This window comes from Lingula anatina, chromosome 8, assembly GCF_051362555.1.
Source record: "Lingula anatina isolate TDL-2025a chromosome 8, LinAna3.0, whole genome shotgun sequence".
Lineage (NCBI taxonomy): Eukaryota > Metazoa > Brachiopoda > Lingulata > Lingulida > Lingulidae > Lingula > Lingula anatina.
This window is the reverse complement of record NC_141774.1, coordinates 19501746-19520180: the sequence shown is the minus strand read 5'-3', so window position 1 is coordinate 19520180 and position 18435 is coordinate 19501746. Positions and strand designations below refer to the sequence as shown.

The 18435-nt window shown below is 36.3% G+C and overlaps 1 protein-coding gene across 3 annotated transcripts; it reads left to right on the top strand.

Moving 5' to 3' along the window:
• Window positions 1-5933: 5933 nt before the first annotated feature.
• On the top strand, window positions 5934-18419 carry LOC106166859 (uncharacterized). Of its 3 annotated transcripts, none has more exons than XM_086994666.1 (14): window positions 5934-5982; window positions 7042-7407; window positions 7637-7826; window positions 8191-8333; window positions 8765-8894; window positions 9060-9155; window positions 9544-11445; window positions 11755-11887; window positions 12345-12448; window positions 14000-14119; window positions 14587-14757; window positions 14877-15607; window positions 16028-16215; window positions 16609-18419. In XM_086994666.1, exons 2-14 carry the CDS (start codon window positions 7238-7240, stop codon window positions 16815-16817), a joined length of 4287 nt encoding a protein of 1428 aa, XP_086850792.1. In that variant the 5' UTR covers window positions 5934-5982; window positions 7042-7237; the 3' UTR covers window positions 16818-18419. The 3 variants fall into 3 exon arrangements, with proteins under 3 accessions (XP_086850792.1, XP_086850791.1, XP_086850793.1); XM_086994665.1 differs by having other exon boundaries at window positions 5934-6032; XM_086994667.1 differs by having other exon boundaries at window positions 5934-6032; window positions 16028-16192; window positions 16609-16799.
• The last annotated feature ends 16 nt before the right edge of the window (window positions 18420-18435 follow it).

Sequence of the window (18435 nt, the reverse complement as noted above, 5' to 3'; positions counted from 1 at the left end):
TACCTCTTTAATACCTGGTTAGCATTATTGTCAATTAGTGTCAAGGCTACAGTACAATGTACATTTGTACACAGCTCAGCTGGCCCAATTAAATCAATTACCTGTGTCATGTGTATTTGGAAGTTATAGTGGCTTGATTTTAGATTTGGTGTAGTGTTAAGAGTAAATCTGTTTTGTAAGTATATATGCTAGCTCAGGTATCATTTAATTGAAATATAACTTAATGAAATGAATTTGAAAAATGTTAAATTCTGTGTTTTCCTACTGTATTTCAAATTACAATATGAATAAAAATAACTATTGTTACCTTTTTTTTTTTTTTTTTTGTTAATTTACATTTAGGAAATTGATCTGGCATTTTCCCACCAAGCCACACTGAATGATTGGGTGCAAGTAAATCTTGATTATCAAAAAAAAAAAAAAAAAAAAAAAAAAAAAAAAAAAAAACAGGTGACAGGTACAAAAGGCAGCTAGATGGCACACAAGGTAGAAGCAGCAAAAGAATATTCTTATATCTGATTCTTTGTGACCAGCTGAGGAGACAGGATCTGAACATCAGGAGAGTGAAATTCAGTGCATGACAAGAGTTATTTAATTGGATTTGTTTGTTTATTTAATTGTTCATTTGTCGTTTTAAAGTTGTTATCCTGATAGCTTGCATACAACAAGGATAGGTATTCTATTTATTTAGAATTGTGAGCAGAAGCACAAGAAGAAATGAAAACACTTTTTCTTTCTCATATTTTTAAAGGCTAAATGGAAAAGTATGCAAGAAATAAAATACTTTGTATGCTGCACTTCTCACAGATGGTCTGATATGCAGAAACAGATGGCTGTCCTGTATCAAGAAAAGATTTAGCTCTTCTAGGTTGCACATTTTTTAAATTTTGACCACCAGTTGTGGAATTCTCCTAAATGAAATTACAAACTGCTTAGTTACACCATCTAAGGACTTATATGTACATACCTACACAATTATTGCACACAGCACATATCAATTGTGAGTCTTCAATCAAGCATTTCTCTATACATAGATAAAAATATACCAAACAGGTTTCACAGATTATGGTGACTTGATTTGACTTAATATGCTCATGTACATGTTGCATTGCATCATTAAAAGTATGGAAATATTTTTCATGTCAGTGTTATCAACCGAAAGGAAAGGGACCCTGAAAATCTGTCATTGAATTGTGCAACTATGTCAACAATGTTTTGCATTTTATGTTAACTTTTATTTATACAAAAAGTGCATTTTCCTATATTTTTAATCAAATGAAGATCAATTCATGAACTGACTTGTTGTTATGCTACATTGGATATCATAAATTAATAAGTTTGAAAAATGCCTTGCTTCTCTGAATGCCCGGACTAATAATAAAATGTTGCTAATGTGAATGGTTGAATTCATAATAAAATGTTGAACTCTCAAACAACAGCCATGTTACATGTACTTCCTAATGAACCAAAATGAAGTACAAGAATGCTGAAATAATTTCTGACAGCTTCATGATGTTCAGTTAAATCATATCTGACAGCAATATTTCTTGTTATAAGACAACCCTGCATACTGTCTTCTTTGAGGCCTAAAGGGTCGATCCCAATGGTCAGCTAAAATTTCTTCTTACATCTATCCTTTATGTAAAAAGTTGCTTCTATGAAAGGTTGAACTTATGATTACACATTAAGCTCTCTAAAACTATAACTGTTATTATCCAGTGAACAAGAAAAATGAAGTACAAGATAACTGAACTAGCTTCTGACAATTCCACGGTGTTGGGATAAGTCAGGATTTCTTGTCTTTGGACTGTCCTGAGTTTATATGGGTCGATCCCGCTGATCAGCTGTAGTTTTCACATGTATATACACTATTCCTTTTGGTGTACTTGATCGCGATATGCATTTTAGTTTATTTTATTTGGTTTACCTACATTTACGCTACTAATCCCCGTCGTTCTTTCCCTCCAGTATGGCTGCTGGACTAATGTTACGGAGCAAATATGACGTCACTGTAATGGGTTAATAGCATTTTTGTATCTTGCACTAACAGTTGGCCTAAAACTAATTAATTCATTACTTGTTCTCTAAGATTTGGATATATAAATCAGGCAATAATATACAATCAGATCGTGCAGCTTTACTTATGAATTTTAAACTTCCCATGTATGTTAGTAAGCAGTTTTCGCTTTAGCACTTCACAAAGACGTTAATAACCATATCTCGCTTTGAGTGCAGCTTGTCTTGACATGGGTTGTGAACAAGGTCAAGGCCATTTGTGTGGACCGACTTGCTGTTCAGTCTGTCCGCAGATCTGGCATATCAATGCGTAAGCGGTGATCATTACAAAAACACCTACGCGCTTGCACAAAATAGTCCGCGACGTGTGTTTCGCGCCATGTTTTCAAAAATCCATAGTTGTTATATAAATCCATGAAGCTCTGTGAATAACTCATTATTCCGCTTGAAACTTTCAAAAAATAAAATTTAAAACTTGATGTAAACGCACAATGTAAAATAAACATTTCAATTTCGACGAAAGCCTTGTATCAGTTGTCTAAAAATAGCACACGCATTTTTCTCAAGCAGATCGTGTAATTTTGTACCCTAAAATGAAATGATTGTAGAAAAAATGGACAAACTTACTTTCATGATATTATAACGATTTATGCAACTATATATGCTGGAATTGAGCCAAGAAGAATAAAAAATTTGTACAACCGTCCTTTTTTGTGAAATCCCTATTTTAGTGCGAACTATGTAGGTCAGTCGAAACTGGGAGTGTCACGTTGCACTGAGCAAGTGACTTGAGAGCGTTTTTCTCGGTAAATCTTGCATTTCGGTTGAAAAAAATTGAATGTTCAGCTTTTCAAGTGTATATTTATAGTATACAATGTGTCACTGTCATAGTGAGAGTTGTTATGGAAAATTATACGTGAAAAAACGACATCGGTGCTGGAAATCAACCAATTAATGCTATGGTTTTAGATTTTAGAATGGAAAAATCTGCCTGTCAAGTTACATAGCTTTGGGTTTGCCGACTAAAAGGTGAGTCTTTTTTTTTTTTCATTCACTATGTTTCATATAAGCGGCGAAATGTATAGAAATGATTTTGGAGTAACCTCCCTTCGCATAGTTCAGATGCACTTGTTGACGTTCAGAACTAGTGAATGTTACATTTTGTTGCAAAGTTACAATTGTACTTTGTTTACATAAAATGTGTACTTGCGTACCTTCATCCGTTGTATTTCCTTATCTAGACCTTTTCCAAAATAGGGTGTGTGTGTGTCTATACACACCTGTTAACTAGCACATTGCGCAATCAGCATTACAGGTGTACTAAAGGTCTTTCTTGGGCAGGTTCCAAAGTTGTTTAACATTATAAGTTTAAATATTGTGATTTTTTAACAATTTTTCTCAATTTATCTGAAATTGTCGGTATTAAAATAAAAGTCTTCAAATTAAACAAGTTTTTAAAAAATAGTTTGTCAAGGCACAGCCACACTCTATGACCTATGCATTGTGCTTTTTCAATTTTAGTGAAATGTTGACAGCATGCCTATCCCTGCCTAAGCTATAGCATGAGGATGGACTAGATGACATTAAATGATGAAAAGATACCAGTCAGACAAAGCAGAAGGTAATTAAGTGTTTATATATACATATAAAAAAGCCAATACTTCTGTATTTTTACTATTACTAGTAGGAGGACCAAGGAATTATTAGTACTATATAGCATGGTAAGAAATTACTTTGATAAACAACTGGTGTGAGACTGACAATGAAGTAAGTTTTTTTTTTAATCTATGGATTTTTCATTAAATTTCAGTTTTTATCTGCTTTGTATAAATTTCTTGTTTCTACATATAAGATTTTATCATTTTATTATATTTATTTTTAACAGATTCCCGAATTTCATATCAGCTGACAATAAGGGATGAGGTGTTCTGGTCAAGACCAGGGAAAATTATTTTCCATACGATTTTGTGTGATGGTGCTGTTGATGCAGGTGTGACTGAACAAGAGATGGTGTTTTGTAGAGTCTTGGATATTGTTTACCCTAGAAACCTTTGTCATAGCAGACAAGTTCTGGAAGATTATTTTCTTCAAGTATTATACAGGATGGGCTTTTACCCAAAAGACTTCCATTGAGAGTGGCCTGCCTTTAAAGAGCACATAGGTGGCATGTTTATAGTGAATAAAAGTAAAGCTATGTGTACTGATTTGTTCCAAGGCTAGGAGACCAATAATATTCATAACTTGCTGGGGCAGGTGCTTTTCCTGCCCTCAGAATAGACATATCAAGTTGGCCAACGAGTTTATTGGAGCCTTGTTAACTGCTTTAATTTAAAAGGCAAAAAGTTTCAAAAAAACTTTCAAAAAGTTCAGTGCATATTCATGAGGCTGAATGAACATTTCCCAGGGACAGTGCTTTAAGGACATGAATTTTAAATGTTTACTTAGTTTTGTTTGGCACACAGATTTCAAAATTTTGCACTTTTCAAAAGAGAAATGTAAATTGTAAATAGATTAGGGATGTTTTTTCAAATTACAGTTGGAATTGTCTTATTTTAAATAGTTTAATATGTCAGAGACAAAAATAGCACTAGTACAAAGAAATAAATCTTGAGCAGTAAAATAAGAGAACAAGGCAGCGCAGATCTTAATATAATAAATGAACTGGTGTTGAACGATTTTTTTTAATCAAAACCCTTTCAGGCTTTAAAAAGTACAACCTGGCCATAGGCCAGTACTTCATTGTAAATATTTATCCAATTAAAAAAAATCTTGTTTTATTTATAACTAGATCTAGCAATATCTTTCTATATTGGTCAAAATTCACACTGGATTTCTTGTGCAGTGGATCATAACTATAGATCTACCATTTTTGATGTTTTAAGAATGAAGCATATAACTCTTGGAATATTTCTGATGTTAGATGTACAGCACTTGTTCGTATTTTAATTTTATTGTAACTTGTTTGCTCTGATATTCAGAATATTTAAGAAAACTTGTAGTCTTGCCAAGTCGGGGTCAGTGCTTCGGGTTGGTCACGTGACGCTATAAATTATGATGAAAATGGGGTTCCATTTTTGTCGTCGTTTTGGAGATGCACTAATTTCCCCACACAAAATGGGTAAAAATTGTAGGAAACATACCTTATGATATATCATTTGAAAGCTTATGATCTTATCTTTCTGCAGGATCTAATTGTTTGAAAATATTTTGCGTTTCCTGCGATACATAATCACAGTAACCTACTGCACTTGAAAAAATCGATTTTGCCGACTTTTACACCAACTTCACGGGAATATGAACACTTTGCCAACGAGTTGGGACCCAAACGCAACAAGTGTTTCATATCAACACAAAGCACACTTGTTTACCTTTTAGAATATATATAAAACGCTGGTGATATCAATCTTGCAGCAATTTTGTTTAAATTGAAACGCTCTATAGTGTCACACGCTTCAAAAATGCGAGTGCTTGGCGTCGAGTTCACCTCGCACTAAAAAAATGGACAAAGCTGAATTTTCAATATATATAGACTACCAGAAACCCAGTTTAACCTGCTTTCATGATTTAGTTTTTAAAACTTTGTACAAATTAAACTTCTTATAGAAATCTTTAAATAGAAAATTTCGGACACCTGAAACGGGACACCATTTGCAATCACCCGCGTGGATAAATCTTCCCTTTTATCGTTCTGAATATATTTTTTATGACAACTAACCTTAAAATTCCGAATCCTTAGATATTCCCGCTTCTTTTTATGTATCTATCGTTTAATCACACCAACTTTTGACAAAAATACACATGAAAATACGAAGAGCTCAAAAGTCGTCCATTTTCACTCGATTTTGCTGAAAGTAGTGCGAAAATGGCCGTCGCTTCAGACAGTGTGCACGCGCAGCTCGGAATCTGCGGACAGACTGGTTAGAAAACTTAACACCAAACTCGATTCCCTACCGAGGTTATGAAGTGGTAGGTATGCTGTAGCGTTTCCGATGCGTATACCTTAGCAGAAAATTGAGGTATATACTTTTGGAAAATACTATTAACTAGGTAGAGGATTTGTTTTGACTCTGCCTCGGGTGACATCCGCCTACACAGCTAGCCTACTCTAGTATCAGGCGCCTGACTTCAGAGTTTACATGTACATGTATTTATTATACACAGTGCTGTAGCTATGCAATAGGTGTGCTGGAACCAGTAGCAGAGGTTAACTTATAATAACATCAAGATACAGCAATATTTAGTATATACCTAGTACTAGTACTTGCCGAGTACTGATGCTAGTCCTAGTGTATTTCCGCGCAAAATATCCGGTGTGACTGAAATGCGCAATACACTGCAATACAGCGCAACACAGCGCAATACACTTGATAACACAAGTCCAGTTGCAAGTAAACACAGGAAAGGGTAATCTCAAATAAAATAGGGTGATATAAAAGCAAAATATAGTACATAGTAATTAATATTGCTGATACAACTTGACAATTTTTTCATTGTTTGGTCAGCCGCCATGTTGGCGAGTAGCTCTTCTTGGCCAGTAATATATCCAAGAAGAGCCACTCGCCAACATGGCTGCCAACCGGACAATATCTGACAATATAAAAGTCTTGCTGATTTGTTAAGTTATATCAACGATATTACTTACCTAGTAATATATAGGTTGTTTTTATATCACCCTACTTTGCTGGGAATGGTCATTTCTTTTGTGTAATTGCAACTGGATTTGATTTTTGAAGTGTATTGCACTGTGTTGCGCTGTATTGCGGTGTATTGCGCATTTCAGTCACACCAAAATATCTGACTGCTGGCTGTACACTGTATATACCAGGGTAGTGGGGGTGCTACCAGCAATACATGCATAGTATCAAGGTGTACGTGTATGTGTACAATCTAAAAAAAATGAACAGTGGCCTGGTAAGTGGTAAGTTGCAGTTGTAAATTTTCTTAAAAGAATTTTATCCTGCATTTGTGAACTGTTTCCTCCGCTGTATTTTAAGGTGAGGTAGTAATAAAGATTCTTTTTTCCAGACACAGGGCCGTTTACAACCTGTGAAATACTCTAGAAATCTGATGATTCTTCAGAAATGGACTAGTACACTACCCACTGTCATGAAAAAGCTGTGGAGACAGTTGTAGCTGCTTTAAGACGAGGTCATCCCAGACACTGGGCATCCTGCTGACTTATCCCACCTCTCCCACTGTACATATCATCACATCTTACACCATGGCATTGTACTTGTGTAGAGCACTGAGGTCACATGTCAGTCACATGACCAGTATTCAGCTCACCCTGGTGATGGTGGTGTTGTACATAGCAGTGGCTGTGTGGACATGGACATGGCTGCCACTGCTGATGTATGTACTCACATTCCTAGGAGGACTTATGGGGTCCAGGTAATATCTTCTCTTGCCCCTCCCTCTCTCTCTCTCTCTCTCTCTCTCTCTCTCTCTCATGAAATACATGTATTTGAGTGCTGCAGAGATATTCAAATGGGATTTCAATTTTCAAACATTTGCTGGCAGGATAATTGCTATCTCAGTTCTAGTTTGAGATGTAGGAAATATTATATAAATTCAATCTCAAATAAATGATAAAATCTCTTTAAATGTAATGATATTGCAGGTATCTTCTGCGACAGCAGTCCCTTTTCCGCACAGATGGGACCATACACATTGTTTACAATACGTACAAATGGCTGCTAAAATTGGCGTCACCTGATGGGCATTATGTTGACGACAGCCAGTTGAGATCCAGGATGGTGAAAGAGGAAGTGGATAAGTTTGTAGATCTTATTAGCAGAGATTTTGTAAAGGTAAAACATGGTTTTTGTCCAGCTTGTTATCATTTTAATGCCAGACAATTTTTATGTACAGACATTGTTATCTGTCTGCATTAGACAGAAATGAAAATGAAGAATTAGTGTACATAAGTTTCTTAAAACTTCAAATTGCAGTTACTGTTGTCATCTTCAAGATAATTCACCTTTTGCTAGAAAAATGCAGATTTGAAAGTAAATTAAATTGATTTCCTTTCACAAGTTATCTTGGATTTTGGATATACATGTAGTTGTGTTAATTTATCTTCAGCTTCAAGATATAGCTTTGATCAATATTTCTAAATGAGATTTATGTTATTCGTGAAAAATCCCACACTATGAAGTTTTTATTTTGCGACAGGTTTGGTATGATTTAATCAGTAACAACAGCCAGTGTATGGAGGAAGCCTCACAGCTGCTCACAAGTCTTCTCCAAGATAGTACCCGCAGGATAGGAAAAGCTGGGAGAGGGAAGTTAATACCAGTTTTGCTCACAGTGTTTAGGTAGGTACTCACATATTCCTAAGCAGTTAGGCTGTTTTGAAACAGAGTGAATTTTTCCCCACATTAGTTTTAATAAGGAATGTTAAAATTCACATCTGGCAATGAATAGATTTGTAATCAAGCACATCTGTAGCAACCAGTATCACAACAAATGCAACCTGGTCACAGCTAACACAATCAGTATCACAACAAATGCAACCAGGTCACAGCTAACACAATCAGTTCACAGCTAACACAATCAGTATCACAACAAATGCAACCTGTTCACAGCTAACACAATCAGGTCACAGCTAACACAATCAGGTCACACCCAATGCAACCAGTCACACCTAGCACAATCAGGGTCACATTTCTCATGTATAAAGCCAGCTGTTCTCGTTATTTGAGGAAATAGGGTTATAAAACTATATCTGTACATGTTTGTATTCAAGGGGCCATGTTAAAGGATACCAAGCATCTGTTCATTACCTCAAGATGCAGCCAGCATACAGGAAGAAGAAAGATCCCTCAAAGATAGAGTTCAAAAAGGTGAAAACAATTGAGGAGGCTTTTGAGAAACAGGTAAGACAGATTAAATAAATGCTTGGATCAGTAATTATGAAAAATAAACGTACTTATCCATGAACAGGTAATGTATTCGAATTCTTTTGAAGATAAAAATGGATTAAGAACACCCAATTTGACATTTCTGGCTACAGACTTGATATGATTAACTGATTTTTTCAGGTTCATTTCCACACAGCTCTGTATGATGAGGAGACAGAGGTGCAGTATGTGAGAGCTGTAACAAGACTTCTGTTGGCCACTTTAGCACCAGACAAGGTAATGTTTGCTTTTATATATATATAAAAATATTTATTGCAGTCAATTTCGATGTATTTGAAAATAATTTGTTTGCTTTCAAACTGGTGTTATGAAAATTGCAACAATGCAAAAGGGAAGTTTTAAAAGCATACAGATCTTAATATAATGGCAAAAGCTAAATTCTCTTGGAAATTTCTGAAATTTTCTGGGTTAATGGTTCATAATTCTCATTGAAAGGCTTTGAAGGTGATGTTTCTGGTAATTTTAGGGAAAAAGTGAAAAAAATCCGTAGGAAGCTAATGTATTTGCTATGCAAAAGCCTTTGCTCCTTGTGTGCTATGAATATATATTTTCAAACAGTTAGCACTGGCTGTATCCCCTGAATAATTTTCTTCACACTTCTCAGGTCTACAAAACTGAAAGTGCAACAGAGATGCTGGTTGAAATACTTGCCTGTAACATGCTGCTCCCTCTAGTGGCAAAACTCAGCGACACTCACACTCTACACAGGTGTATTGTGGCAGTTCTCTCTGATGAGGAGCCAGAGATAGTTCAGCCACTAGAGGGAAGCATAAGTCAAGACAAGACTTTGATGAAGTCACCAGACAGTGACCAAAACCAAGGTCAATCTGCAAGTTTGCCACTAGATGGAACCCCTGTACAGGATGGACTAGGTTTTGAGCAGAAGCAAGAATTACTAAAAGGAAGCGATTCCAACTCAAGTGAAGCAGAAAATACTCATGAACTTAATGAAAAGGAAACACATTTTGATTCTGAGCAGTCTGCAGATCTCCAGGAATATGAGCAAGATGAACCAGAAAGTGATCTGGAAAAATGTGGAGAATTTGTCTCATCTAGTTTAGGCCAATACTTTAGACTGTTGCCTGAAGGGAATTCATCGCCTGTCTCAACCAGCACAATGAACACAATCACAGCTAACACAACCAGCTCAGGAAGTTCTTCTTACCCATTTTCTACTCTAACACAACAATCCAAGCCCCAGACTACCCAAACAACAGCTGTGAAAACTACAGTAAGTTCTGATCACTCTCCTGAATCCAAGCCACAGAAGAGACCTACAGAACTTAGACTTGATCAAGAGGCTATCAAGAGAGCATTGCTCCATGAGTCAAGTTCAGATACACCCTTTGAGGAAGTTGGTGTCAAGGACATGCTAACTGTGTCAAGTTCAAGGTCGTCTTCAAGTGATGTGTCAAGGTCAGATGAGGTCATATCTTCAGTGCAAGGTCAAGGGTCAGGGGTGAAGGACAGTAGGGAAGCCACATCCACAGAGGGTACAAATATATTTAGAGAAGCTAGCAGAAATGTTGAAACCCTCAGCAAAGTTGGAGGGAATTCAACCTCAAAAGAAGATAGTATCAGTTCATCTGTCAGTAGGAAAATAGAGGAACCTCATCAACAGGGTTCATCATTTTTGGGGAGATTCAGAAGGCAGAATGAGAAGAGTCCAAGTAAATCTGCCAATGGTAACTTCAATCTGAAGGGACCATCTTTTTTGCTCTCTGGAGAACAGACTGTGGAGGCAGAGAAAGCAGTGCCCCAAGGCACGTTATCAGGTGAGACATTTTCTCATGGGATTGAGGCTGCGTGGGAGCCAGAGAATGATGATAATAATCAGCAGTCAGAGAGCAGTGATGTTAAAGAAGGCTCCTCTGTGTTGACTGCTGGAATTCTTGAAAGTGAGGGAGAGATAGCTGTGTCTGGGATAACAGGACATATTGGAATTGCCCAACAGAGACGCCCTTTGAAAGTCCATTGGAGTGATGAAGAGAATCAGCAGGAGGTTACAGGATCAGCAGTGCCTCATTCTGGGGTTGCTAGGAGACAAGCAACACAGGGGGAGGCTGATGGAAGAGCCAATGTTGACAGGCAAAGAGGTATTTTTACAGCAATATCCAGAGCAGATAGCACTGAGATATTAGACAGGCCACAAACTGACCGTAGCCCTGGTCATCTACACCGCAGTGCATCTATCAACATTCCACTCCAACTGGACAAAGCTGACCACCAGATGTCCAGTTCCCCTGTCGTTGGTTCCAGTGGAAATGAAAGTGAAAGTGCTCTGTCTTCAGAGATGGACAGTGTTAGCGTAGAGGATATTCAGAGTTGTGTTTCCAATGGTCAAGCTACTGGAGTTCGTCAGAAACGCATCATGAGGCAAAGACAGGTTGTCACAACAACGGAGGTGCCAAATTTTATTTTCCAGAATGTGTATATTACACAGACTGAGACTGCCACAGAACCTTCATTTACATCTAACAAGCCATATACTCTGTATAAAATAGAGGTAAGTATACTTTATATAAAATGCAGATAGATGAATAAAGAATGGTTAATAAGTAAACTTGCAAGGTGTGTAAAATGGACCATGTGTAAATACATATCTCATTTAAAACATTTTTTATGAGATATTATTTCCGTGTGAGATAGAAGAGCTTACATAGGTGTGAGTTAATGAGTTTTAGACAAGATAAAAACATGACTTAGTCGATATTTTGCCTTAAGTTGTGATATTTAATTAAATTTTTTTGGGAAAAAAAAGAATTACAAGAAAATTATGACAGAATGTGAATATTACTATGTTCATGTTTTCCAGTATGAAGCCTGGTATTTAACTGAGGAAGAAGAGTTTATCCTGCAGAAGAAAGTGGTTTGGAGAAGGTTCAGGGAATTTGTCAATCTTCATTCCAGGTTGGAAAACAGTGACTTGTATAAAAAATGCATCAAAGGTAGATTTTGTCACTTCTTGTAAAATAATGATATTTTGGAGAAATGTGAATTATTGATACACATTGGATTAATCAAAGTTTGAAAATGTTTACGTGCAGAGAAGCATATCTATAAGTCATAGATATAATTTTTTTCTCTTCTGAGTTTTTTTAGGTCCAGACTTAATACTTTTTGCTTGTAACTTTTAAGAAAATTGAAAGATGGTATAAATTTCAAAATTTACAATCATGATATTTTCTGCAAACAACAGTTGCTGTACAGGTATTTCATGTATACTTTATGTCTGGCAAGACACTTGTTTGTTTCAGAAAATTATAATTATTGTAATCATTACAATCATTATGATTATAGGAACTTTGGGGTCATTACACGACTGATAAATGTATTTCCAATAAATTGGCTTGTTTTTCTCATTGGTAATGAATATAAAGCAATATGTCATATGTATTGTTATAGATGTGAAGGGCCCAAAGAAATGGCTAACCATGCCGTTTGGTATTGGAAACATGGGACAAGAGAACATTGACAGTAGGAAGAGCACCTTGGAGGTGTACTTACAGGTAAGTTATCATACCAGCTGACAGATGGAGGGATGGGTGAAAGTAAAGAAAACAAGGGACAGAAACAGCAAAATAAAGATAGACAAGGGGGTATAGTAATTTTTATTTTTTTTTGGTTAAATCAGAAACACGCAGGCAGGTACATCACAGAACTGAACAGAAATATAAAACCAGGTGTGTTGTTATTGCAGACCCTGTGTGCTAAGAGTGGTCTGTCTGTTTTATCACAGAAATTAACAGAAATATTAACCCAGGTGTTTTGTTATAGCAGACCCTGTGTGCTAAGAGTGGTCTGTCTGTTTTATCACAGAAATTAACAGAAATATTAACCCAGGTGTTTTGTTATAGCAGACCCTGTGTGCTAAGAGTGGTCTGTCTGTTTTATCACAGAAATTAACAGAAATATTAACCCAGGTGTTTTGTTATAGCAGACCCTGTGTGCTAAGAGTGGTCTGTCTGTTTTATCACAGAAATTAACAGAAATATTAACCCAGGTGTTTTGTTATAGCAGACCCTGTGTGCTAAGAGTGGTCTGTCTGTTTTATCACAGAAATTAACAGAAATATTAACCCAGGTGTTTTGTTATAGCAGACCCTGTGTGCTAAGAGTGGTCTGTCTGTTTTATCACAGAAATTAACAGAAATATTAACCCAGGTGTTTTGTTATAGCAGACCCTGTGTGCTAAGAGTGGTCTGTCTGTTTTATCACAGAAATTAACAGAAATATTAACCCAGGTGTTTTGTTATTGCAGACCCTGTGTGCTAAGAGTGGTCTGTCTGTTTTATCACAGAAATTAACAGAAATATTAACCCAGGTGTGTTGTTATTGCAGACCCTGTGTGCTAAGAGTGGTCTGTCTGTTTTATCACAGAAATTAACAGAAATATTAACCCAGGTGTGTTGTTATTGCAGACCCTGTGTGCCAAGAGTGGCCTGTCTGTTTTATCACAGAAATTAACAGAAATATTAACCCAGGTGTGTTGTTATTGCAGACCCTGTGTGCCAAGAGTGGCCTGTCTGTTTTATCACAGAAATTAACAGAAATATTAACCCATGTGTGTTGTTATTGCAGACCCTGTGTGCCAAGAGTGGCCTGTCTGTTTTATCACAGAAATTAACAGAAATATTAACCCATGTGTGTTGTTATTGCAGACCCTGTGTGCCAAGAGTGGCCTGTCTGTTTTATCACAGAAATTAACAGAAATATTAACCCATGTGTGTTGTTATTGCAGACCCTGTGTGCCAAGAGTGGCCTGTCTGTTTTATCACAGAAATTAACAGAAATATTAACCCTGGTGTGTTGTTATTGCAGACCCTGTGTGCCAAGAGTGGTCTGTCTGTTTTATCACAGAAATTAACAGAAATATTAACCCTGGTGTGTTGTTATTGCAGACCCTGTGTGCCAAGAGTGGTCTGTCTGTTTTATCACAGAAATTAACAGAAATATTAACCTTGGTGTCTTGTTATTGCAGACCCTGTGTGCTAAGAGTGGTCTGTCTGTTTTATCACAGAACTGAACAGAAATATTAACCCAGGTGTGTTGTTATTGCAGACCCTGTGTGCCAAGAGTGAGCTGAACACCAGTGCAGAGATGAGAGAGTTCCTGGCATATGCTGGGGATGGCAACATAGCCTTTGTAAAGAAACCTCCTCAAGTCACACAGATAGACAAGGTATAGTTAGTTAAACACAAAACGTGGGTGTGACTGCTGTGGGTGTTTTGGGTGTGATGACTGAAAGCCTCTAAAGATACACACAGATAGACAAGTTGTATATTTTACTATTATGCTGAGGTCAGATTTGAATGAGACTGGTGTGTCAAGGGTAGGTATGATAGTTATGAATTCCACTCTTGTGTTGAAGGTTAGTGTAACAGATGTAAGGTTTCAAAGAAATGCAACTTGCATTTGATTCTTTGGGTTGCTTTGGTTTGTTAAAAATACATAAGTGGATAGATGAGTAAAATTATTGATGTATGAAATAATAGAATGAACAGATAATTTAAAATTGACAAGTAAATAAATAAATGATAAAGTAGAACAGAAAGTTTTAAAAGATGTATAGAACCTGCATAAGGAATTATAAATAATGGCTCACAATTGTTATAAAATAAATTAAAGCAATACTTGGATCCATACAGGTGATAGTAAAGACAGTGTCAGGTGTGTTTGACAAGCTGGACAAGTTGGTAACAGTGCCTACTAGAGAGAAGAGGGCCAAACTAGAGAGCACTTCTCCCACCACTGCCGCCGATGTTGAACTGCCAGAAGATACAGATGCTCTGAGGATAAGATCCAAGGCTGAAAGTGAGGTATGAAAGGTTATGAATTTTGACTCATCCAGGTGTATTTTACAAATTAATGGAATTCAAACCTCTACAACATACGTCACTCTCAAAGTTTTATTGTCAATTTTTAATTTTTTACTCAGGATCAAGTACTTATGACTACAGCACTTGAAGAATTAGTATCTTCCCATGAAGCAGTTGGCAATGAGGATGGTACTGTCACATGCAAGGATCAACGTGCAGCTTCTGCTGGGACAGAAATGCTGCTTTCTAGACTCAAACACCAATTATCAATTCAAGAAGAAAACAAGGACTTGAAATTGCAGGATGAAACTCTTTCCAGTCAACCGGCAGCTCCTGTGAAAAACTGTGATCCTAATGAAAAGTTATCTCCAGGGAAAAGTGATAAACCCCAGGGCTCAATTTTTGGGAAGAAAATGAAAGACATGACAAGTAACCCTGGATTCCTTGAAGATGTTAACAGTGACGCAATCAGTCCACTCACAAATACTGATGAAGTGAAAAATTTGAAAGATTGTACAGTTTTGGATGAGCCTAATGCCACATGTTTATTGACAGAATCAAGAAATGTGGATCATGTTTCCAAATCTACTGAACATGTGACTGCAACTGACCAATCCAAAACAGAAGGTGAAGATTTGTTAGATATGACAAGCCAATCAGAAAGTTTGTTACAAACCGACATAGCACAGACTGCAAAGGACTGCACAAAGGTTGATCCATCGAAGGCACTCTTACTTACAGACTTGGTGGTGGACCTAGGCTTACAGACAATAGATGGCAGCACCAGCTGGGTGTGTTATGACTTAGCGATCTCAGCTTTCAGGACATTATTGGGAAGAGGAGTTGAAAGGTCGGTGCTAGCTGTTTTGATATTAATCTGTTTGATATTAATGCTCTTTTTCTTTCCAGAGACAGGAAAGGCTTTGCGTGTGTGACATCTGGGGATTACATAATATATCTGTCTGAAGTGATGATGATTTTGACTATTTTAATTGTTGTTCACTGTGATAAAGATCAGTATTTTCAACAGAGAAAACTTTTATAGCGTATTGTTTGAGAATTATTGAAATTATTTGGAATTGTTGAAAACAAACTGAAAGTTGGAAGAGAGAAAGAAAGGTTATATTTTCTTTCATATTAACTGTCGCCATTTTTATTCACAGTCTGTGGTGCTTTTGCCTCAAGGTGTTATGTCTATCATTTCAAGGGTTGCAGTTCTCTGTGAAAGTTGTGGTAATTTTGTGTCTATCAATATCTAAATCTGTTTCAGTTTTCTACAAGAAGCTGTGGCATCCATCACTACTGAGGAAAGATGTGCCCACTACCTTCAGAACCTTAGAGAGTTGCTGTGGCATGATGGGAAGAGACCAGGTGACCAGGAACAGCCAATCATAAGCCAGATGCAGTATGATGTCACAAGGAAACAGGCAGAGAGGTGTTTATATGAAGCCTATCCTGGTAATTATTGAGTCAGACATACATCACTGGAAATAATTCAAATTTAAAGCCTGCCAAATGCTACTTAGAAGTTATTACAAATTTATTAACTGTATCAGCCATTTAGTATTTATTCAAGCTTGGAAGACCAAAAAAATTTGTACAATTTTTTTTTTTTTTTTTTTGTACCATTATGTATTTTTGATGGAAATGACTTTCTTCCACCTTTCTGGTTAATCCAAATATTGAAGTGGGTCAAATAAGTCCCTTAATTTGAAATCTATCTCACATAACACCAAATTTTCCTCTCTATAACAATAGCATTGTATCACAATATACTGATTTATACAGTCCAGTTTTCTTCTCCCTATTAGATGTTGAGGACCTCACAACATCTTCTCTTTTGTAATCCAGGTTTCCTGGCCCTACTGTTAGATGATGAAGACCTGTCCATGTCTGTGAGGGAGATCATGGCCACATTGGACAGCGTAAAACTAAACAAACACCTCCTGTTCTGTCTGGCAGACGCCCTGTTAGAGCAACTGCTGCCTGAGGTCAAGACAGAAGAGCTGCACATTAAGCTGTTTAAGTTAGATACACGTCCTCCAGATGGAGCCACTTGATCAGATGGAGCCACAGGCAGTCATATGACACTTCCTGCAGTATTTGAAACTTATCCAGTTGGTGGAGACAATTGACCCTGTCTTCAAGAATGCTTCTTAACCCATCAGCTGTAGATGGACACACTTGACAGTTTCCGGGAATTGCTTAAAAACTCTTTTAACAAAAGGGGGAGGCACTGTGCAATGCTCAAGTACAGCTGCTAGAGTCTTTGCCAATAGGTGAACCCATTGCACTTGCCAAGAAAAGCAGCATGATGGCACAAGGAAAAAGACAGACAGGTGTTTATATGAGGCAGTTGCACTCATTTTGGTACTAACTTCTGTCTTACAGATGGAAAAACTTAGTGTTAAAAATATTCACTTGTAGCGTTGTTATTATAAAAAAGTTACTGATGTCATATTGATTTACAGTCCACAACAGTTCTTGTGTGAGTCTACCTCTGATCTCGTTGGTTTAATTTTGTTGAGATGATATGATGTTATTTATTTTTGTGGAGTTAGTTTGCTGTTGTAATTATGTTTTGTGATTTGTAGTCATAGTATGAATAGAGAGGTATGTTTTCTTTAAATGTTTGTGCCAATTTATGACAATTATGATAACAACTTCTTAAGATTGCCATGATTTCTATTCTACTCTTGATACTTAGAGATTATGTTTGTTGTTAGAAGTGGGTGGTAGATGTATTGTGATTAAAAATTATTGCATTAATTTTTACTCAATTTTGTTATGCATTGGGTCATCAGATGAAATCAGTTGGCCTTTGATATTAAAATGTTTTTGCTCATTATTAACTTATATGAATGTATATCTATTATATATATTAATATATACTGCAGTATATTACAGGTTATCCGTCTAAATGTAATGAAATTATGAATCGGTGGCCAGAGCATGATGTTCGTTTACTTGTGACATTTTTCTTCGAGTCAGATGCATGAGATGTTTATTTTTGGGTACTTATCAGCATGAGATTCTGAAATAATATTACTCATTTCTATGTTTGATGAGTTCAGTAATATATTTCATGTACAGACAAACATGCAATGTTTGAGCACAAGGTGCACCTTTGCAGTTCTGCATTTGTTTCCAATTAGGAAATAAAGTGATGATTTTTGGTAGAGAAATGGAATATATAGGGTTTGGAAGAAAATGGGAGTTTGTGCAATAAAGATACTGAGAATTATTATTATGGTACTTGGCCTGAGTTTCCACCTAAGTGGTTATTAAAATATAAAGGAATTTTAAGTTTGGAAAGTTGGCAAATTAAAAAAAAATCAAGCATTTCAGTGCACAATTTACATACTGAGGTTTGTAGTCTTCACCGTCATTTTTTGTTTAAATTACATTAACGTAATTGATAAGTACAATATTGCTAACATTTTGTTGTGTGCTGCTTATTAGTAATTATATTAAATGAGTAAGTTAAGCCAGTGCATTGATGAGGTTATCAGGCATAAAAAATCATCACACATTTTCAATGTAGAATTTTATAAAAATTATTACGGCACATCTCGTAAGTAGTAAGATTTCTTTGCTTTGGAAATTATCTGTGATAAGCGTAAGTGTCATACAAATGTATTCCAATAAATGAACTTGTTGAAGTATTATTTGTCTATT